The sequence below is a fragment of the Vipera ursinii genome (genome assembly GCF_947247035.1).
Source record: "Vipera ursinii genome assembly, chromosome: 2".
NCBI lineage: Eukaryota > Metazoa > Chordata > Lepidosauria > Squamata > Viperidae > Vipera > Vipera ursinii.
This window is the reverse complement of record NC_139513.1, coordinates 5,863,315-5,886,050: the sequence shown is the minus strand read 5'-3', so window position 1 is coordinate 5,886,050 and position 22,736 is coordinate 5,863,315. Positions and strand designations below refer to the sequence as shown.

General features: G+C 47.9%; 1 protein-coding gene across 1 annotated transcript; it reads right to left on the bottom strand.

The window, feature by feature from the left end:
• Positions 1-674: 674 nt before the first annotated feature.
• Positions 675-22,717, bottom strand: LOC310635923 (major histocompatibility complex class I-related gene protein-like). Its single transcript, XM_083355310.1, has 8 exons — positions 22,490-22,717; positions 16,494-16,760; positions 12,092-12,367; positions 9,303-9,587; positions 5,822-5,920; positions 5,273-5,305; positions 4,299-4,331; positions 675-1,438 (listed from the first exon to the last, which is right to left on the bottom strand). The coding sequence occupies exons 1-8, from the start codon at positions 22,551-22,553 to the stop codon at positions 1,416-1,418; spliced, it is 1,080 nt and encodes a 359-aa protein (XP_083211436.1). The 5' UTR covers positions 22,554-22,717; the 3' UTR covers positions 675-1,415.
• Between the last annotated feature and the right edge of the window lie 19 nt (positions 22,718-22,736).

Sequence of the window (22,736 nt, the reverse complement as noted above, 5' to 3'; positions counted from 1 at the left end):
GGGGTTTAATGTTTTTAAACTGTGATTTAGTTTTTGCGGCTAGACTTAATTTAATTTTATTTTATTTTTATATTGGATTGTTTTTAAATTTTGCCTTGTAAACCGCCCTGAGTCCTTTGGGAATAGGGCGGTATATAAACCGAATAAATAAATAAATAAACTAAAATGATCAAAAGGCCTGGAGACTAAAACATATGAAGAATGGCTGCAGGACTTGGGTTAGCCGCTAGTCTAAAGAATAGAAGAAATAGGGTGACACGATAGCAGTATTCCAGTATTTGAGGGGCTGCCACAAAGGACAGGGGGTCAAACTATTCTCCAAAGCACCAGAGGGCAGGACAAGAAACAATGGTTGGAAACTGTCCAAAGAGAGAAGCAACCTGGAATTAAGGAGAAACTTCCTAACGGTAAGGACAATTAACCAGTGGAACAGCTTGCCTTCAGAAATTGTGGGCACTCCATCTCTGGAGATTTTTAAGAAGAGACTGGACAGTCACTTGTCTGAAATGGTATAGGTTCTTCTGTTCGAGCAGGGGGCTAGACTAGAAGACCTCCAAGGTCCCTTCCAGATTCTATTCTATTCTATTCTATTCTATTCTATTCTATGCTATGCTATGCTATGCTATGCTATGCCATGCCATGCCATGCCATGCCATTCCACTTCTATTCTATTCTATTCTATTCTATTCTATTCTATTCTATTCTATTCTATTCTATTCTATTCTATTCTATTCTATTCTATTCCATTCCATTCCATTCCATTCCATTCCATTCCATTCCCCTATTCTATTCCATTCCATTCCATTCCATTCCCCTATTCTATTCTATTCTATTCTATTCTATTCTATTCTATTCTATTCTATTCTATTCTATTCTATTCTATTCTATTCTATTCTATTCTATTCTATTCCATTCCATTCCATTCCATTCCATTCGTTCTATTGCAAAGCTATTACAAGCTACACAAGGCAGTTTGGACTAGTGGTTAAGGCACCAGGCTAGAAAGCAACTCTGGGTTCAAGTACTTCCTTAGCCATGAAAGCCAGCTGGGTGACTTTGGGCCAGTCATCCTCTTTCAATCCAACCCACCTGACAGGGTTGTTATTGTGGGGAAAATAGGAGGAGAAAGGTGTGCTGGATATCTTCGATGCCTTCAATAGGATACAGATAAATAAAATAATATCTACTAAACCCAGTATGAACCTTTTTGATTCCACAATTATAAACACGTAAGATTTTCTTTTCACCCCTGCTCATCAATCAAAATACAAAGGTTGACTGATTCGCCGAAAAAAAGCAATGATGAAAGACCCCAAATTCAACCCGGTTACAGCATCCTAGCAGGACCGAAGGGGTCTTCTTAAGAGTCGGTCCTAATTCAGAAGCAGGCCGATCCCCTCTTCTCGCATCTCTCCTTATGCTGGGAGGTCCAGTCTGGCTGCAAAGACGAGGGAAAAAGCAGGCAGGGTCAGTCTCAGAGGGAGCCAAGAGGAGGAATCACCCCATCCAGGCTGAGGGATCAGCAAAGATCAGCCCAGGGAAGGAACAGAAGCAGCAGCCTCAACGGAGGGATCAGCCGGGTGGGATTTTCAGAGTTGCAAGAGGGGAGGGGCAGGGCTGGGACTGGCGCCTGAGGTGGTTGAGAACCCACCCCACATGTATGGATGCCTCCCCTCAAATATGCAAATCCAACTTTAATTTATGTTGCGCCCCCCCTAGACAAATGCAAATGGGTTCATGGCCTCTAGAGATCCCAGGTCTTCCTTCAGCATCTGGAGGGAGGGATTCCCAGATGGGATCCAGGAGGGGAGAGAAGCCCCCTCCCCATCCAGGACTGCAAGAGCTTCAGGAGATCCCTCATCACCGGTTAAAGACTGCCGGCGGGTAAGACCCAGGGGTAGGGCCTTCTCAGTGGGTGCGCCTGCCCTGTGGAACCAGCTGCCTGCGGAGCTTAGGACCGCCCCCACCCTTCCGTTCATTCCGCCGGGACCTGAAGACCTGGGATCTTTGAGCTCTCTGGCCCAGGCTGAGAATATTTTTAATTTTAATTTTAACTGGGTTTTAATTTTCTCAGGGCTCTATTTAATCTCTTTTAATTTGTTTTAACGTTTGTATTGACTGTTTTTTAAATGCCCTGTAAACCGCCCTGAGTCCTTCGGGAAAGGGCGGTATATAAATCTAAATAAAATAAATAAATAAATAAATAAATCTGCCCCTCTTTCCCTCTCGCACTGGGGACCCTCCAGTCTCATCAGGATCTTAAATTCAGTAGCTGGAACAGTAAAATTGCACAATGGACACAGGGGCAGGCAACCTTGGCTCTTCTATGACTCGTGGACTTCAACTCCCAGTTGAAGTCCACGAGTCATAACAGAGCCAGGATTGCCTACCCCTGGGCCAGGACACACTGGTGAGTGACGGCTCCTGCATGAGGCAATCCAAAATGTGATTGGTTGATAGTGTGGGTAAAGGTGGAGTTTCCCTTTTTCCCCTTGCCTTTTTCTTGTCTGGGCTCTGCATGCTGTTTGTGATTTACCTCACGATCCTCCTGTATTCTTGACTATCTTGCTTTAACTATAAATGTTATAGGCACACGTGATTCCTTGACAAATCTCCTCTTTGCAGGTCTCTGAGCCTCCTGACCCAAGATCCTGAGAGGGGTCTGGCCACAGTTTGGCTTGCAGGATAAGAGTTGGGGGGGCAGGCAGACCCCTCCCCTGAGCCCCAAGGCCTCTCCCCCAAATTCCTTCCCTTGCAGTGTTTGAGATGAAGAGGAGAGAGAAGAGGGATTTCCCAAAATTTCTTCACGAGTTGGTCTTTGGGCCTCAAAGCCCTCCCTTCCCTCCCTCCCTCCCTCCTCCCCCAACTCGGCCTCCATGGCGGCCACTCACCTGCGAGGGCAGGGGGGCTGCTAAATGACCTGGTTGCTCCCTGCATTGGAGAGAAAGACACAGATTGAGTCTGGATCCTCTGAGGACAACAAATCTGTCTCTTCATCATTCAACCTCTGCAGCTTCCCCAAATTCTCAGAGGAGACCAGGCTTTTGATTCATTGATTATTAAACTTCTATGTCGCCCATCTCGCCCAGGCAGCATACAGTAATATTCAATAAAAAAACCATGTAGAACATTTAAAACAAGAAAAAACCAGATTTCCCCCACCAGATCACGTTGCCGTTGCTCTGACAAGAAGATCATATCCGGCGTGTGACCGCTGTCCTGAGCCAGGCCCAGGACGGTCTGGGTGAGGCCCGTGGCAGCCATGAACTCCTTGGCCACTTCCGAGGCCAAACCCGGGGAGGGCAGATGGAAGTCTCCCAGGGCCAGAAGCCTGGGGAACTCCCTGCCAACACCAAGATGGCCCCTAGCAGCTGAGGGGGAGAGGGGGGGTGGCCACGCAGCATGGAGGCTGGTACAGCAGCAACAGGCCCAACTGATCCCGTCAGCTCAGATTCAGAAACGGAGAGTCACAACCAGAAACATGGGGATCAAGGCCCCCGAGTGCCCAGAGGGATTCTCAGAGGACCGCTGCCAGCCCACCTGTCCTGCCCTGGGGTCTCAGTGGGGGCCAAAGCCTAAACCCAGCTGGGGCCGTGTCTGAGAGGGGACCCCCCCCCTCTTCTAGAGTCAGCCAGGTCTCAGCTATGCCAGCAGGAGTGTCTCTAACCACTGGGGATCACGGCATTGCCGGTGGTTTCCCTGTTCCTCCGCAAAGAATTTCCTCCAGGCTCCACCATGCAGACTCTGTGCTGCCTACCTGAATCCAACAGGGAGAGTTTCTCTTCTCTACAGGAAAAAAAACCAGGGCAAGGAAAGTGAATTTTGTGACACCCAGCTGGCTTTCATGCTTAAGGCGGGACTAGAACTCACCGTCTCCCAGTTAAGTCTCATTTGGTGCCCCCACCACTAAACAAACCGGATCTAATTATTCTAATTATTTCACTAGAACTGGACACAGAGGGAATACAGGGAAGATGAATTACGTAAAAATGCAAGTAGAAAAATAGGGACCACTGCGGTGGGTAGGTAACAGCGTTCCGTGCGCCTTTGGCGTCTAGTCATGCCGGCCACATGACCACAGAGACGTCCTCGGACAAGCGCTGGCTCTTCGGCTTTGAACCAGAGATGAGCACCGGCCCCTAGAGTTGGAAACGACTAGCACGCATGTGCGGGGGAACCTTTACCTTTACCTTAAAAGGGGGGGCTCTCCCTCTTTTCGTCCCCCCCCCATCTGCCCAAAGTCTTGCAAAAGGACAGAATGGATCATGCAACAGCAGCATCGGCTCCCTCCGACTTACCCTGGTCTGAACTGTTGGATCCTTCCTCACTTTCTGGAAAAAGGGAAAGAAAAGTGGGTGAGAAAGTCACTCTCTTGGCTTACAGATGGAAAAACTCAGCTCTTTCTGACTCCATCTCCCTCCCTCCCTCCCTTTTTTCTCTCACAGAATCAAAGACACACAAATACATGGAGAGAGTTTGAACCAAACTGCTTTGGCTTCAAGGCACAGGAAAGAATTCTTCAAATTTGTACGTATATCAAACATAGCTAGAAGGCACAGCTGACCTAAAAAGATCCACATGGCTCCAACGTCTCTTTTTCTAACCAGTTTGTACTCAAGAGAGCCTTGTGATGGGAGACCAAGAGGAGATCCAGCTGGCATCCCCCAAAGCTCCTTTTCTCTCAAAATGCCCCCTTTTGATCCCTAAATTTATGGAGCTTCTGACTCTCATTTCACCAAACCTTTCCTTCCCGCCCACTTGGGAAAGAGAGCAGCTTCTCAGTCAGAGGGACCTTCCACCAGCTGGGACTTCTCCTCTTCTTGAGGGTTCCCTGTAACGTAGTGGGTCCGACGCAAGGAAGAGACGCCAGCCGGAGTACGTGTTCAGCACTTTATTGTGTGTGGGGGTCCGTACTGTCGAACAAGGGCTACCTGGCCTCCTTAAATACCTGGCCAGGTAGGTGGCCAGCCAATGGGATTGGCCCTAGGTTTCCCGCCAAACCGTCCAGGCCAACGCCCCCTAGTGGCCGCTGCTATGCAGATGCCTGCACCTGGATACATAACATTCCCTGTCCCAGATGTTTCTCCTTGAGGACCCCACTTCCAAGAACAGCCCGGCTGGGATGAAAAGGGGGCCCTCTTTCCACAGCTTAGTTCTTAAGAGGAAGAGGAAGATAGCACACACACACACACAAACACACACCCTTCAAGTGACGGTCCCTCTGGTCCTTGCTCTAATTGGAGATTACTTGTAAAAAGGACAATTCACTCACTTGGTGCTGCTCTGTAGTCATCTTGACGTCTCTCTGCAAGGGCAAAAATCAGTGAAAGCTCAAAAGAACCCACCAGAGATCATCCAATCTCTCCTCTCTAGGAGGAAGAACCCCAGGGGATATTTCACAGTCCCTTTGACCCCTCAACAAAGACAGAAAGATCTTTAAAATACAAATGTATCTCCTGATTTCCCCCAAGAGAGACCTGCTGCCTCCGAGAGGGATGGAGGGAAATGGGGGAAGGAGCAGCAGCAGCTGGGAGAGGAGGAAGATTTTCATGGGAATCCTTCTCTGCTGCTCTTCGACCAAAACCTTTGAAAGGGACGGAACTGGGATGCTTCTTCCCAACACAGAAGAAGACGGGATTGTCCCAACCTCAGACTTAGCCACGTCAAGACTGGAGTCCCAGCAAGAGGCTGAGATCTCAGATGCTTCCCCAAGATGGCTGTGAAAACTGGGTAGAAGGAAGCCCGGAAGACGCTCCCCAAAGGGAGAGACTTGGGAGAGATGTTCCTATCTTCCCATAAGAACCTCAAAAAGAATACTTACTGAGAATGTAAACACAAGCCAAGATCCCAACAATCGCACACACCGAGACAAGACCAGCCACAACGCAGCCGATGATGAGCCCCAGGTTGGATTTTGGTTCTGAATTGGGAGGAAGAGCAGATAATTGAAGGAGAACCCCAAACAATCATCCCAATTAGGGGAGAGTCCTAAAGCAGTGAAAGCTGGAAACTCCCAAAATTAAAAACTCTATGGGGTCATTTTTGTGTCCCTCTAACTGTAACATGAAGACGCCTTGCTAAACATTGAGGACGTGTCCTCATGACGCTGCCTTCTTCTCACAACAGCTCAGCATGAAGGCAGTTGAATTCATCTTTGGCTTTCCAACTCAAAAAGCAGCAATTTGTAACCTTGTGACTCTCAGCAGCTTACAAAACAAAACTTCACCATCACAGTAGTGTCCAAAATTGTTGAAACCTTTTGGGAAAAGTGTATAGTAGAAATGCCACCTTTGGTTAAGTTTCCACCAATTTTTCTTCTAATTTCTTTACAAGTGCAGCCTTGTTCACTTAATAATTCTATTTTACATCGCTTTCTGGGCGACCGGTCAACTCTTTGCACCATTACTTTAATTTTATTACGTTTTACAAGCTCACTAAATGAAAGAACACAAAAAACCCCAACCAACTTCATAGCGATCACTGACAAATGTCCTCCTCTCAGCTTCAATAAAGGTAAAGGTAAAGGTTCCCCCGCACATGCGTGCTAGTCGTTTCCGATTCTAGGGGCCGGTGCTCATCTCCGTTTCAAAGCCAAAGAGCCAGCACTTGTCCAAGGATGTCTCCGTGGTCATGTGGCCGGCATGACTAGATGCCAAAGGCGCATGGAACACTGTTACCTTCCCACCGGAGTGGTTCCTATTTTTCTACTTGCATTTTTACGTGCTTTCGAACTGCTAGGTTGGCAGAAGCTGGGACGAGTAACAGGTGCTCACTCTGCTACGCGGCACTCGGGATTTGGCCCGCCAAACTGCCGACCATCTGATCGACAAGCTCAGCGTCCTAACCCACTGAGCCACCGCGTCCCTCAGCTTCAATACATGACATCAATAACTGAATCTACTGTGATCTGATTGGCTCATTGCCAATCAGGTGACACCTGATTGGCTCTCTAAACACTCGTGCTGATTCGCTACAATCAGATGAAGGAAAGCTACCTGATACCAACCTAAGCAAGTTCTGCTTCCTTTTTCTGGTTATTTGGCTATAACTTTTCACAGAATACGGTACAGACAATTGAACAAACTTTGTTGCATTACATTCTTGATTAAATTATCTTTCCACTGATATACAATTTTATGGTACTACTCCAAAAAAAAAAGTGGTGTTATTAGCCATCAAACCTCAAAAATACACTTTTCCCAAAAGGTTTCCACAATGTTGGCCACTACTGTAAAGAAAAATATTTTGGTTCTTTTTAAAGGCTGCTCCAATATGTCGTGTCATAACTCTGAGTGGAATTGGGCAGCTCCGTACGCTATACTTTTGCTTCAGTTTGAGGGTTTGCATTTTACTATTTAAAGTAAAAAAAAAAGAGTTCATATCACCTAGCCTTTTTTTAAAGTGTATCACTTTCATTTCTTTGGCCAGTCCAGAAATGGCTTCCAGAACTTCAGCATAAAAAATAGAATATGGTGACATCCAAATTCTGGACAATCGCACAAATGGCAGAAAGGGAATAACAGAGTTGGAAGGGAGGTCTGCCAGTCCCAACCCCCTACTCAAGCAAGAGACCCTATACCATTTCAAATAAATCTGTCCAGTCGCTTCTTAAATGCCTCCAGTGATGGAGCACCCACAACTTCTGAAGGCAAACCCTTCCATCTGATTTATTGTTCTCACTGTCACAAAATTTCTTCTTGGTTCTAAGTTGCTTCTCTCCTTGATTAGTTTCCATCCATTGCTTCTTGTCCTGCCCTCAGGTGCTTTGGAGAATAACTTGACTCCCTCTTCTTTGTGGCAACCCCTGGGATATTGGAAGACTGCTATCACCTCACCCCTCATCCTTCTCTTCATTAAACCAGACATACCCAATTCCAGCAACTGTTCTTTGTATGTTTTAGCCTCCAGTCCCCTGATCGAAGGGACGCAGTGGCTCAGTGGGTTAGGACGCTGAGTTTGTCGATCAGAAGGTCGGCAGTTTGGCTGGTCAAATCCCGAGTGCCACGTAACAGAGTGAGCGCCCGTTACTCGTCCCAGCTTCTGCCAACCTAGCAGTTCGAAAGCACGTAAAAATGCAAGTAGAAAAATAGGGACCACTACGGTGGGAAGGTAACAGCGTTCCGTGCGCCTTTGGCGTCTAGTCATGCCGGCCACATGACCATGGAGACGTCCTCGGACAAGCGCTGGCTCTTCGGCTTTGAAACGGAGATGAGCACCAGCCCCTAGAGTTGGAAACAACTAGCACGCATGTGCGGGGGAACCTTTACCTTTACCTTTACCCCCTGATCATCTTTGTTGCTCTTCTCTGCACTCTTTACAGAGTCTCAACATCTTTTTTACATCATGGTGATCAAAAGCGGATGCAGTATTCCAAGTGTGGCCTTACCAAGGCATTGTAAAGTGGTATTGCTTTGGGAATCAGGTCTGAGGGATCTTTAAATTTAAATTTCTCTTCCACATAATTCAGGATTCCCACTGAATACCAGTCATGCCACTTCTAAATTGATGCTTGCTAAAAACAACAACAAAAGTAAGGGGAATATTTTAATTTGCCTGAGATATCAGCATTAAAATTAAAGTTGAACATGTTTTGTATCATGGTGGCTATTATCAATGAAAGATTTGAATCTGGATTCTGCAACTTTGGAAGTCCAGTGTAAAAAAATGTCAGGAACACTTATGAGCATACAAAGAGGTCTTTGAAAGAGAGCTTTTTCTCTGGGGTTTTATGCTGAGCCTCAGGAATTCCCATATCACAAAATAATGTGCAACTTCTTTCTTAGAGCAGCCACATACAGTGACATTTTGACCTTTAAAGCAGGAAAGTCGTGTTAAGCTCTGATGGCAAAAACTCAGACTTGGTTTCTGACTCCTCATGGATCAATACAACCACTCTGCATTTCTTGAAGTCAGATGTAGTTCATCCATTTTAGTCAAAATTTGCCTTGAGATGATGTTCAAACTTTAGGATTTTAAAGTAAATCTGTTTCTGGTACTCAGCATAACCGCTGTTTTTCTTCTGGAGGCAAGAAAGAAGGCAGTGAAAGAGGCTAAGTGAGGATCTAAGAGGATTTCATCAGGATCTGCCAGCTCTTGTGATGAGATTCTGGAGTTTCCTTTACATCCCCTGAAGCCACTTCTATGGTCTGGTCCCTGCAGCTTCACCAACCCCAAACACTGGAAAAACTAATGGCTTAAAGGTCAGGTATGGTCACATCTGGACACAGCTGGGGTGAGATTTCCCTCCCCGAACCCTCCAGCCTGCCAAAGAGCCCAGCCTTTCCCTCCCTGCAGCCTCTCACCCTCCAGGGCCACGTCCAGAGGCTCCTGCAGGCCGTCGTGCTCCACGTGGCACCGATAGCGGCCCCTCTCTTGGGGATCGATCCGGATGCTGAGCCAGGCGTGGAAGGTCCCATCCGCGTTGGGGGCCACGGAGCCACGGAAGGTGTCCTGAAGCCATTCCTCCCCATCTCTCCTCCAGGAGGCATCGATCTCCCTGGGGTAGAAGCCATGGACCCGGCAGACATGCGTCTCCATCCCATCCTCCACCTCCTTTGTCCTGATGGTCACGGTCACCTCTGGGGGCTCTGCAGAAACGGCACCCCCGGAATTAATTCTGAGCCCCTCCAGAGCCTGGAAGGTGGGTGGGAAACTTGGAAGGGGCAGGAAAATCTCCCACTACTTCCCACTCCACACCTGCAGCGTCTCCAAGAGTTTTAGGAAATGCTCCAGATCTGGAAAAATGCTCAACCACAAGAACTCCTGGATTTTGAGGATTTTGAGTCCTTCCCAGGGACTCAGCCTGAAAAACCTCCAGCAGCAAATTGAGCTCTGAGTGATCTTGGGCTGCTCCCTTCAGGGGAGGGAAAGTGGAGCTGCTATTTAGGGGTACCCTTTCAAAAAAAAAAGAGCAGCAGAGATGTTTCTCCCTACTTTTAGGGTCCACTTCCCCAAATCTGAGGCTGTTCTAGGCTTCTTTCCAAGGGACACCACCACAATTTCAGGGTTGTTTGTTTGATTTAGCATATGGCAATGCTTTCCTGGGTGGGGGAAGAATAAGAATCAAATGAGACAGGACAAAGTGAAGGCAGGACATAAAAGTGAGGCATAAAGAAAACGTTTGTATTAGTTAGAAAAGAACAAGGAAATGGAAAATGCCAAATGCCATCTGTCTCTCACACCTATTTAGTCAAGCATAGAGCTGTGATACATATAACCACATATGTCTCATTTGTTGTTGTTAGTTGCGAAGTCGTGTCCGACCCATCGCGACCCTATGGACAATGTTCCTCCAGGCCTTCCTGTCCTCTACCATCTTCTCTACCATCGTCTCATTTGTAGCTAACCACAAACATGGTGCCGGAAACTTAAGCACTAGGAACCTGTGACCTCGATCAGTTAAAAGGTTGCAAGATATTTAGCTAAGTTCAGCATAGCAACAAGGGGTCTGGGGGCTGTACGACAAGGGGAGTTGGGGGCTGTAATTCAAGTAACCAATCCATGCTCATAAGTCACATTTCCGTGTTCTGCTACTTTTGAAGACTATATGTATGCACTTGCTTTTCTCTGAAAACGTGTTCAGACATTGACATTGTTTTTCGCTCTGAACCTTTTGCGCAAAATAAAACAAACTTCTTTTGATTCTGGGGTCTGAGTCTCTTGATTCTGCAACTTTTTGAATCTCACCCTGGTTAATTTGGAAATGAGATTCCGCCTCTCAAGGGGGGGGAGGGGGCAGAGAGAGAGAGGTGAGGCCTACGGAAGACAAGAGACAGTCCCCCTAGGGGAGGGAGGGGCTGTGGGGAATTGTGGGGAGGGGGATTCCCCCATGATCCCTGATCTCATCCAGCTGATCCTGGAGGAATCAATAAGCCCAGAGTGGAAGGGGCAGGACCAGTGGGGCAAGGATAGTCTTGAGAGGAAAGAAAGAGGGGGCGGGGGGAAATATGACATTGTGAGCAGGAAGCCTTCTGGAGTGAGGGGAGTGTTCCTGAAAGAGGGGAAGGGGCTGTTTTCTGGAGAAATCACTAAAATCAAAAATAAGAAACCTGTCTGAGAGAAACATCCACAGAATCTGTGGGTATTTCCCCCCCCTCCCCCAACCTCAGCCATTTTTGCCCAAGTGGAGGCACTGATAAATGTCCTATTAATGGCAGGTGCCCCCTAGTGGTGGTGGTTGTTGTTGTTATCTGCGAAGTCGTGTCTGACCCATCGCGACCCCATGGACAACGTTCCTCCAGGCCTTTGTGTATGCCACCCACAACAGAACATCAACCATCTTCTGGAGTCCATTTAAGCTCACGCCTACGGCTTCAGTGACTCCATCCAGCCACCTCATTCTCTGTCGTCCCTTTCTTCTCTTGCCCTCCACCTTTCCCAGCATTAGGCTCTTCTCCAGTGAGTCCTTCCTTCTCATTAGGTGGCCAAAGTATTTATTTATTTATTTTTTAAATTTTAATTCCATTTATATCCCGCCCTTCTCCGAAGACTCAGGGCGGCTTACAAACTTAGCAGTAGCCTTCATTCTATGTATAAGCCTGCTTATTAGGGCTTTCACACACACACCCCAAGCGGCATTATTACAAAGTCAGCTTAATTGCCCCCAACAATCTGGGTCCTCATTTTACCTACCTCGGAAGGATGGAAGGCTGAGTCAACCTTGAGCCTGGTGGGATGCGAACCTGCACTAATTGCAGGCAGCTGGTGTTACTTAAGGAGGCATTAGCCCACTGCTCCACCAAGGCTCTGAAGTTTTAGCTTCAGAATATGGCCTCCTATAATTTTTTATAAAGAGCCTTGGAGTTTCTCCGGCACCACAATTCAAAGGCCTCAATTCTTTGGCGCTCAGCCTTTTTTACGGCCCAGCTTTCACTGCCATACATTGCAACTGGGAAGACCCCCTAGTGGTAGGTTTATTTAATGGCTGCCTCGCAATGGGAACTAAACAGGGCTTCCCATATTCTGGGGAGGTGCTGGAAGGGAAGAGCAGGAGTCCCTGCTGAACAACCAGGCTCTAGACAAAGGACCCAAAGGGACCCCCCAAAAAATCCGACCATAAAGGAGCCTGCTCAGCTTGTGTCCAGATGCTCACCTGTCCTCAGCAGCGCCTCCTTCCTGTAAGACAGGTACTTCTTTATCCACTCAATGCATTCGTCCTCCAGGTAGGCCTTCCTTCTCTGATTATATCCTGGAATGGCGTCCCATTTCCTCTGGATGATCTGGGCTTGGGGTTCAGAAGCCACCCAGGTGACGGTCTCCTTGTCGAAGGTGAGGAAGGTCCTCCCTTCGTAGCCGTACTGCAGAAACCCTCCTTTGCTCCCGTCTCCCCGGAGTTCACAGACAATCATCCTCTGCAACGTGTGAAGGCCTGAAATAGGGACCAGAGGACGGTTTGGGGAGTCCTCAAGATAGACAGAGATACACACACACCCCAGTCCCTGCAGAGTCTTTGACACTGGAAGGAGGCACTGACACCCGCATTTCCCCCAAGAAAAAGCCCCACCCCCATCACTAACTGCCCTTTTCCTTTCCCTCGACCTGGGTCCCTACATTTCCCACCCACCCCCACCCCCCAGAATGGAGGCCCTGAACCTCCCCAAGAAAATTGAAGCTGGAGAAGCCAGCGGAGGATCCCGAGAAAAGGAGGAGTCGCAGAAGAGATGGAGAGACGGAGCCTCCTCTGTCTGCCGTTCCTCTGTTGGGGAGACTCTTGGGGGGGGGAAAGGAAGGGATCCCAGAGAGGGAACAGTCGCCTGAATCTGTGGCTGCAAAAAGGGACTGGCCTCAAAGAGGATCTGTGCAGGCCTGAAAGACGGACAGGAGGATGGTTTGGGGAATCCCCAGAGACACAGGGACCTCCCTCCCTAACAGGGACTTTTGAGACTGAAGGGAAGCAACGACACCCCAATTTCCTCCACAGCACTTCCCTCCAATTGTCCCACCTGCCCACTGCCTGGAGGTTGGCTTGCATCTCCCCTAGGATGGAGCCCCTGGACCTCACCAGAAAATGGGAAGCTGGCAAAGCCCCCTTTCAATCTCACAGGATCAGAAAAGGCAGTGGAGGATCCCAGGGAGGGCCAAGGAAAGATGGAGGCACAGAGGAAACGTAGGAATGGACGGAGCCTCCTCCGTCTTTCTTTCTGCTACTTTCTTGGGGAGATCCCAGAGCAGGAACGGGGGGGGGGGAAGGGGGCCTGTATCTGGCTGCAAGGAGGGACCAAGAATCTCATGGCCTCAAAGAGGATCCATCTGAAAAGAAGCTTGCAGGGATCCCTGTGATCGTAAATCACGGTCTGCATTCACAAATAGCACCAAGTCTCAAGGGCTGGCTCCCTGTTTGGGCTATCCAGAAACAAACCATGATTTAATGCAATGTGGGAACGAAGCGTTGAAGGACCACAAAGGAATATAATTTCGGCTTAATGTCATGCTTCCGACAGATGCAATTCTTCAAAGAACCTCGAGGCCTTGTTTACCTTAAGGAGTCTTTAATCAAAAGAGCATAGCTTCGGCATGTACATGGTCAAGCCGAAATCTGGATTCCCCTCCCTTAAGCGCAGAGTATCAAAGCACAGCTCCTCCCTCTAATGAACCGTCATAAATCACATTCTCCAATTAGTTTGAACTGTAAGCTTTCCCTCCTGTTAAACAACCCGCCAAATTCTTATCTTCTCTTATTTCAAAACAGCCTCGAGAGACATTCTTCCTACTCCCCCCAGCATCAACCAGTTCTAGCTCTAAAAGTAACACACAAGTTTTAAAGAAGCAAAGCTGCCTCTCCACATATTGTCAAAGCAAGAACATCTGAGGTTTGCAGCGTTGACAGAATATTTTCCTCAGCATTAGCAGCAAGTGGCCCAGGCTGATCTGCACCCCCAAAGGGTTATTGACCTTTGAAATGACCTTTACAGTCTCTGCAAGGCCCTGGAGAAGTTTTAACTTCTTGGATTTAAATCCAAATTCTTGGATTTAAAAGGAAACTGAATGTTTTGGGGGGGGGGGAAATGAAAAAGAAAGGTTGAAATGTTTCTACTTCTGCTTGGGCTTGAGAATGAGGAAGAATGCCAGAAAGTCTCAAATCTAAGGGAAAACCACCCTGGAAATCCTGCAGAACAAAATGAATTAGTCCCACCAGTCCCACACCCAGGAATGACGTCTCGGCATCTTCTGCTAGCCTTCCCTTCGGAGGAACAGGAAGATCCTCACGAGCTGCAGTCTGATCCTGCCCTCCAGAGGAGATTCCCTGATCTGCCCAGGGGAAAAAAAAGGTTCTGGATTTCTGCCCAAGAAAAGTCTCCTGCCATTCACAGGAAGGCACTGAAAATTTGGCTGCAGTTTTCAACTTCTGACACGGGTGAGCAAGTTATGTCTTATTTCCCAAGCATCAAAAGCTAAGAAATAAGCTCATCTCGTTTCAGTTGCAGATGAAATCTGTGTGTCCTCATCTCACGTTTGGCACAGAACTGAATATTTGTGCAGGGATCACACTGAAAAGGCAAGTTTCATTTTTTTATGATCAGTGTAAGAATGCTGTTAGTGCATTTCTGAGCCTGGATGTTCAGGGGTTCCCTGAGGCCTGAAAAATATTTCCTCCTGGGTCAAAAGGTTGAGAATGGCTGCTTTAGAGAAGTTAAATTATATTTATATTTATAACTGCTGTGAAGAATATCAGAAGGCTTTATGTCTTTTTCTTCATTTAATTTTCTTCAACTTGTTTTCTATTCTTATACTTTTTTTTAAAGTTTTCTTTGATTTCTTTCTTTGGTCCCCTTTATTTTAGGTTACTTTCTATTAGTTTTTATCTTCTTGTTGAAATGTGTTAGTGAAAATTATATGTAAAAAAATTAAAATGGCCAGTGGGATTAAAATGGTGTTGAAAACACAGAAGCTAATGTGATAAAGCCTTTGCGTAAATCAAGGATGCCACCACATCTGGAATATTGGGTGCAGTTCTGGTCACCACACCTCCAAAAGGCCAGGAGGGATCTGGGGAAGGTCCAGAGGGGGAGACCCAGAGGACGGGAGGGTGGAAGCAGCCTCCCTTTGAGGAAAGTGTTATGTACTGGGCTTGTGGTAATACACCACGTGCGTTGCTGGAGCAGCCAACGGCTCTCCAGAAACCCAGACTAGCTGTCTCCGGTCCTGCAATTGGCTAGCCCTAGGAGGCAAGAGTGGGTTCAAACCCATTGGCTGCCACCTAGGGGCTAGACTATATATTGTGGCTGGCTGCAGCCCAAGTTTCAGTACAGTTCCAGCAAGAATAAAGTATGAGTTATCCTGTACTCGGCCTCGTGTCGTCATTCCTGCACCCAAGAGCCCACGACTTAACAGAAAGTTTGGGACATTTGGGGCTGTTTGGCCTGGAAAAGAGGCTCTCCTCCACTCTGCCGGTCTCCTTCCTCCTTTCTCCACCAGGGGGAGCCCTCTGGGACCAGCTCTGCTCCCCTGAGAGGCCAGCAGGGGGCATGGAGGGATCTGAGGAGATCCTTGGGGATCAGGAGCAGAACAGGCAGATCTCTGGGGTGTCTGCCTGGGGGGGGGGATGGGCAAGGAAAGGGCAGAAGAAGGGGGGGCTGCACCTCCTTGGGATGAAAGGAGAGAAAATGGCGGATGTTTGCGGAGAAAGTGACACAGATATTTGCTTGCAATCTCTCCCCTAAATCAGGTCCCTTGAAGGTGAATCTTGTGCCCCAAAGATGGCAGAACAGGGGGGGGGGCTGCAGAAGAAGGCCTCCCCCTTCCAGGGCAGCCCCACCAAGAGGGCAGCACAGGAGTCCAGCCTGAGGGACCAAGGATGGGAAGCCATGACGGCTCTGAGCGACTCAGGAAGAAACCTCAAATGGGGGTTTCTTTCTTTTTGTCCTCCCTCCACAAGATTGAGAAGATCCTGGAAGTGATCCTGTGCCCCCCCTCCAAGAGCCCCCCCCCATTTGGCCTCCTGGCCTCTCCTTCCACCTGGAGGAGCAAGAGAAGCTCCTGGCGTTTGGGCCCCCCTCGTCCCTCCTAAAAGGAGGTGAAGGAAAGGTAGCTAGTCCCCCCCAGGTGGATCTGCACTTGATTCCTCATTTCTCTAGAATGGAAATAGACGGAAGGATGCGGGCCTGCTTTCACCAGGATCTCCTTAGGATCCACCTGGGTTTTTTTTTCCTGGGAGGGGAGAGACCTGGGATTCCCTTCCTCCCCCACAGCAGGAGGTCCACCAAGGCCAGGAACACACACCCCCAACTTTCATGGGGGGGGGGGTGAGGGGAGATTTTGGTCTCTCTTTCTCTCAGTTTATATCCATCTCCGCATCCTAACTGCAATCGGCAGAAAACATCGGCTACGGAGAGAAGGACAAGTTTGTGCTGATTTTAAAAAAGGAATAAACACATTATTATTATTTTTTTAAAAAACCTTTTTAAAATGTGTGGAAGCAACCTTTCCCCTTTCTCCCCCCCCCCCCCCGTCTGGTTCCTGGGGAGGCAGGAGGAGCCGCCTGACCCATCACTCACCGCTATGATTGTAGAGAGTCCTCAGAACCTCCAGGCTATCTCTGAACAACTCCTCTTCGCCACGATTGAACTGGGTGCATCTCTCCCAGTACTGGGGGCCCTCCTTCCCCTCCATCCAGGAGACTCGAGGCTGGAACCTCCGGCTGTTGCTGTCATAGTAGTTGAAGAGTTGATCATCCACGTACCCCAGAGAGATGAAATGGGGCTTCGCCTGACTGGACTCCGAGATGGAGTTGTAGAAATACTTCAGGGAGTGCGAGGAGGCGCCTGGAAGAGACCCAAAGAGGCAGAGTTAGGGGACTTCTGCTTGGGGACCTTGATACTATGGGCCACAGCAGGCCCCCTTTTCCAGTTTTGGAAGGAAGAAAAAAAGAAGACCTGGGCAGGGCAGAGGGGGAAGGGGGAAATGATGGAAGAGGGGGGGGAAAAGCAAAAGGTAGAAAAAGGGAGCCACCGAGAGACCAAACAGCATCTTCTGGAGTACCTGAAGGGTTGGAGGGCACAGAGGTTGGGGGAGAGAGAGGAAGGGAAGGGAAAGCAGGACCAGAGAGAGAGAGCGGGATCCCCAAACTTTATGTGCTCCCCTCCAACTGTGCCTCCTCCCCCTTTTCAGCAAGGCCTCCATCAACCCCCACTTCTGCAATTGCTCAGTTTCTGCCCCAAGGAGGCTGCACTGGCCCCACAGAAAGAAGCGTGGCTCTGTGGGATCATGGGTTCGTTGCTTGATTGATGAGACGAGGCGAGCTGAGTTCAGCAAGAATCATTCTTTATTTGGTTCCAATATCTCAGGGGCTGCCACAAAGAAGAGGGAGCCAAGCTATTCTCCAAAGCACCTGAAAGCAGGACAAGAAGCAATGGATGGAAACTAGTCAAGGAGAGAAGCAACCTAGAACTAAGGAGAAACTTCCTGACAGTTAGAACAACTAACCAGTGGAACAACCTGCCTCCAGAAGTGGTGAATGCTCCAACACTGGAAGTTTTTAAGAAGAGACTGGACTGCCATTTGTCTGAAATGTTATAGGGTTTCCTGCCTTAGCAGGGGGTTGGACTAGGTCCCTTCCAACTTCTTCTTCCTCCTCTTCTTCTTCTTCTTCTTCTTCTTCTTCTTCTTCTTCTTCTTCTTCTTCTTCTTCTTCTTCTTCTTCTTCTTCTTCCTCTTCCTCTTCCTCTTCTTCTTCTTCTTCTTCTTCTTCTTCTTCTTCTTCTTCTTCTTCTTCTTCTTCTTCTTCTTCTTCTTCTTCTTCTTCTTCTTCTTCTTCTTTTTGCAGGAACTGAACTGAGAACCAGGGCTGTGAATGCAGCAATTTATACCCTGGCTTCTAGATGGTGGCCAATAGCTTTAAAGCAACCTATCGCCACCCTAGAGGCAACCAATAGCGGCTCTGGAGACGGGTTGTCTGAGAAGCTGGGAGCCCCAGCTTCCCTGCTTGAGCAACCTTCCAGCAATTAACCCCACGTGATATTTTTAAGTAAGACAAAGCCCCAAACCCAGTTTCTTTTTATTCCCTATCAAAGGGAAAGACTATGTGTACCAGTTGTTTTATGTGATTAGGTATAAACAAAAGCAAGGTCTGCCATTGACAAATCATAACACGTTCCAAATAGCAAGTCAAAAGACATGGAACAAAGAAGAATGGTCCCCAGAAAGGATTATACAGGTGTACGTACCTGCAACCTGGGCAGAAGATGGGATGTGTGGGTATGGAACTCCTGTTTATATGCTTAATAGAATTATTAGACTGCAAGCTGTATTAGAAATAATTACAAACGAGACAGCCTTGGCTTTAAATTTGCTTGCTAAAACCAACACCCAATTACGTACAGCAGTGTATCAACACTGCCTGGCTTTGGATTATTTACCAGCAAAAGGAGGCATTTATGGAATTCAGTTGGACAAACTGTTGCCTCCAGACTGATGACCAGGGAAAAGCAATTGAGATCACTGATCATATCAGGAAAATACCACATGTCCCGGTTCCAACCTGGACAGGTGTCACGGACACAAGCTGGTTTGGAGAGATCTTTGGTGATTGGCGAAGGGTAGTTTTTCTGAGAGGCTGAGCGCCAAAGAATTGAGGCCTCTGAACTATGGTGCTGGAGAAGACTCCTGCGAGTCCCTTGGACTGCAAGGCGATCAAACCGGTCAGTCCTAGAGATCAACCCTGACTGTTCTTTTAGAAAGCCAGATCCTGAAGTTGAAACTCAAATACTTTGGCCACCTAATGAGAAGGAAGGACTCACTGGAGAAGAGCCTAATGCTGGGAAAGATTGAGGGCAAGAGAAGAAGGGGATGACAGAGAATGAGGTGGCTGGATGGAGTCACTGAAGCGGTAGGCGTGAGCTTAAATGTACTCCAGAAGATGGTAGAAGACAGGGAGGCCTGGAGAACGTTGTCCATGGGGTCGCGATGGGTTGGACACAACTTTGCAACTAACAACAACAGGTTTTTCTGATTGTATTAACTTGGGGGGGTGTCTTCTGGTTTTGCCATGTTTGATTCCTGTTATCTAAAGAACAATTATGTCTACCATCTCGGGAATGACGGTCATAGCATCCTCTGTAAGGAGTGACTAACCCCATAAGCCAGCCAAAGTCCTGACTCTCACTGCAATACCAAAGGATTATAGTTCATTGGTTACCAAGTAACAAATTAAAAGGGAGGAATGAAGGGGATTTAGAGAAATCAAAGCGAAGCTGTTTTGCTTTTGTATACTACGCTTGTGCAGAAACCTCCATTTGCGCAGAAACCTCCATTAGCCCAAGGCGAGAACAGCACGTACAGAGAGATAAGGAGAAAGTGGTGTTGACAGTTGATTGGTTAAAATAACACTATAAAAGAAAGCTTTGTGCAAACAAGGGCTGTGGCTTTCCTTTTTCATGCTGCGGCCTGCAAGTGGAGGAAATACACTCAGCTGCTTCACTCGGCTGATTAATTTAATTTAATTTAATTTAATAATATTTATATACCGCCCTTCTCCCTGAGGACTCAGGGCGGTTCACAGGGCAGAATAAAAAAATACCAAATACAAACATTAAAAAGAGATTAAATAGTTGCCCAAGTTAAAACAATAGGAATACAATTCTAAAAACCCCAAAATAAAATTAAAACACCAGAAATAAAAACAACCCCACCAATCCCCATCAGGCTAGGCCGGCTTGTACAAACAAAAACGTCTTGAGATCGCGACGAAAGGAGCGAAGATCGGGCGCCATCCGGAGCTCTACCGGTAGCTGATTCCACAGCTCCGGAGCGCCCACAGAGAAGGATCTCCCCCTGGGGGCCACCAGTCGACATTCTCTGATCGGTGGCACCCTGAGGAGACCCTCTCTGTGGGAACGCACAGGGCGCAGGGAGCCTGATGCCGGCATTAAAGAACTGTTTATGGAAGCCTCTGTCTGAGTTTCTTGATTGGATCATACTCTCAGATTTTATTTTTTTTATGCCAGAGAACACTTTAAATAAACATACACTACAATGCAAACTCCTGAAATCACAAGACATAAACCATGTCACAAGACATAAACTATGCCAAATTTTAGTAACAATGATTTTTTTTAAAAAAAATCACATTAAGTCACTATTTAGTTTTAATTGTCAAAATACAAACATGGAAGAGACTCCAGGGCTACCCAATGAACAGGAGAACAACAGGCTGTAAGTGGGTTAAAAGAATAAAAAACTAAGATACTCCTGAGAAATCACTTAAGCTGGAAGATGTCAAAGGCTGCTTCTTGGGGGTCCATTCTTGGGGTCCAGCACTTATTTGGGCACAATCTGGGTCTGCACAGAAAAAGGCAGGACCACCAAAGCCCAGATAAATAAATAGTCCCATTGCCCAGTCCCTCCAGTCTGGTCTCCCAGCGATTCCCAGTCCCAAGGCAAAAGCCTCAGCCTCCTTCCTGCTCCTCCCTGCAATCCCAGGTTTCAGAATCCAAACAGATCAGAGCTTTTCTCCGACAGAAGGAGGGGGGGGATCGGACCCTCTGTGATCCAGAACCCGCTTCTTCCCCTCCTGGGGCTGAGCAGTGAGGGAGTCTGAATCTGCCTGAGAGGAGAAACGTGTGAATGTAACACAGCTTGGGCGTCCTCACAATCACGAATCCTCCTCAGGTCAGAAAAGGCTGGTCAGTTTGGGCCTGTCTGTGTCCAAGCAAGCCCTTCAGTTCAGGCTCTCCGTCCATCCAGAGGAGCTTCTCTCCTTCTGCCTCCAGCCCAGACTATCTGATCCCTGAGATCCTGAGAGTTTTGGAAATGCCTTTGGAAAGGCTGCTGCCTTGAGAGTTTCTCTGAGGAACAAGTAGGGACACCCCAAAACCTCCCATCTGGTTACTAAGGAATAAGAGTAAACTTTAAATCTTTTTGATTCTGCAAACTCTCCCGTGCTGGGAGCTCCTGAAATGGAAAGAGGAGGATTTGGGGTGGAATAATCCATGCCTGTCCTAGAAAAGAGCTCTGGGGATATTGGAGATTAGGACGAGGTGGGGGTGGGGATCCAGGGGAAAGTGACAATCAATCAGGGGGGATCTTTGGGAAGACAATTCAAGGAGCGTTTCTCTCCAGACTCTTCTCCTGCTGCATTCCCAGGACAGCCTTTTAAACAAGAAGCAACGGATGGAAACTAGTCAAGGAGAGAAGCAACCTAGAACTAAGGAGAAACTTTCTGACAGTTAGAACAATTAACCAGTGGAACAACCTGCCTCCAGAGGTGGTGAATGCTCCAACACTGGAAGTTTTTAAGAAGAGACTGGACAGCCATTTGTCTAAAATGGTATAGGGTTTCCTGCCTGAGCAGGGGGTTGGACTAGATGACCTCCAAGGTCCCTTCCAACTTTATTATTATTATTATTATTATTATTATTATTATTATTATTATTATTATTATTATTATTATTATTTATTGTTATTGTTGTTTTCTTCTTCTTCTTCTTCTTCTTCTTCTTCTTCTTCTTCTTCTTCTTCTTCTTATTATTATTATTATTATTATTATTATTATTATTATTATTATTATTATTTTGATTCTGCAAACTGGCCCATGCTAAGAAACTTCACTGATAGTTTCTCTGAACAAACAACTAGGAACAGCCCAACAAACCCTTTCCTATTACAAAGAATAATAAATTTTAAATATTTTAGTTGTGCAAAGCCTCCCACCTTGATGGCTTCTAAAATGGAAGGAGAAGCCCTGCCTGTCCTAGAAAAAAAAAAGCCCAGGGGATACTGGGGCCTTAGGAAGGCAGTTGGGAATGGTATGGGGGGGGGGCAAGATCGAGGAGAAAGTGACAATCAAGGAGGAGGGACCTTTAGGAAGATCGTTCAAGGAGCGCTTCTCTGTATACTCTTGCCCCTTGCTGCGTTCACACGGCAGCCTTATCCCGTTCGCTCCATTGCACCAGCCTCCGCCCTAGGCCAAATACACGGAAGCGAGTCGAGAAACGAGCCGGGTCCTCCCAGCACCCAGAAGCCCCAAAGAGCCCCCGAGCCCCGGCCAAAGGCAGGACAGAGGCGACCCAGGCGGAGGGGTTGTGCGAAGGCAGCCAGGAAGTTCGTGAACCGACCCGGTCCCTGCAAAGGTCGCTTTCCCACAAACTCCACTTTGTGGGGAAAGGAAAGAACTGCGCTCGGGGGGGGGGCGCCCAGGTAGACTTGACTGAGATCTGGAGGGACGACCCTTGTTCTGCCCGCAGAGGGGGTCTCCCTGGGGGTTGGGGTGAGAGGCAGCAGCAGAGTCCCTTCCACCCTTTGGGGGTCCCTTCTGAGAGGGGCCAGAGAGGAAAGGGGGCAACGGATTAGAAAGAGGACCGAATCAGAATCCTTTTTCCTGGGAATAATCTTTGGGGGGGGGAAGAAGAGAAGAGAAGAGAAGAGAAGAGAAGAGAAGAGAAGAGAAGAGAAGAGAAGAGAAGAGAGAGAGAGAGAGATTCCCTGGATGGATCCCCACCAGCAGAAAAAGGGGGCGGAACCCCCCACGCCCCCCCCCCTCCCAAGAGGGACTCACCGAAGCAGCTCTCCGGCAAGGCGACCCCCACCCACACCAGGAGCGACAGAGAGCGCAGAGCCATCCCGGCCACGATCCACACAACCCGCGCTCCCCTCTCCTGAAGTCGCAGGCAGAGAAAAAGGCGCTTCGGGTGAGATCAACCCACGCAACAAACCAGAGCGAAAGCTGGCGATTGGCCAAGCTCAACCAGTAGGAAAAAAAGGTATCCGTATCTCGGTCATTGGTGCTAGGCAGACCTCCAGGC

Excerpts from the sequence above, each read along its gene's own strand:
- LOC310635923 (XM_083355310.1), bottom strand. The coding sequence starts at position 22,553 with ATGGCTCTGCGCTCTCTGTCGCTCCTGGTGTGGGTGGGGGTCGCCTTG. Across the intron at positions 16,761-22,489 it reads CTTGCCGGAGAGCTGCTTCG|GCGCCTCCTCGCACTCCCTG; the intron begins GTGAGTCCCTCT and ends GGTCTCTTCCAG. Across the intron at positions 1,439-4,298 it reads ATCCAACAGTTCAGACCAGG|CCAGACTGGACCTCCCAGCA; the intron begins GTAAGTCGGAGG and ends TCGTCTTTGCAG.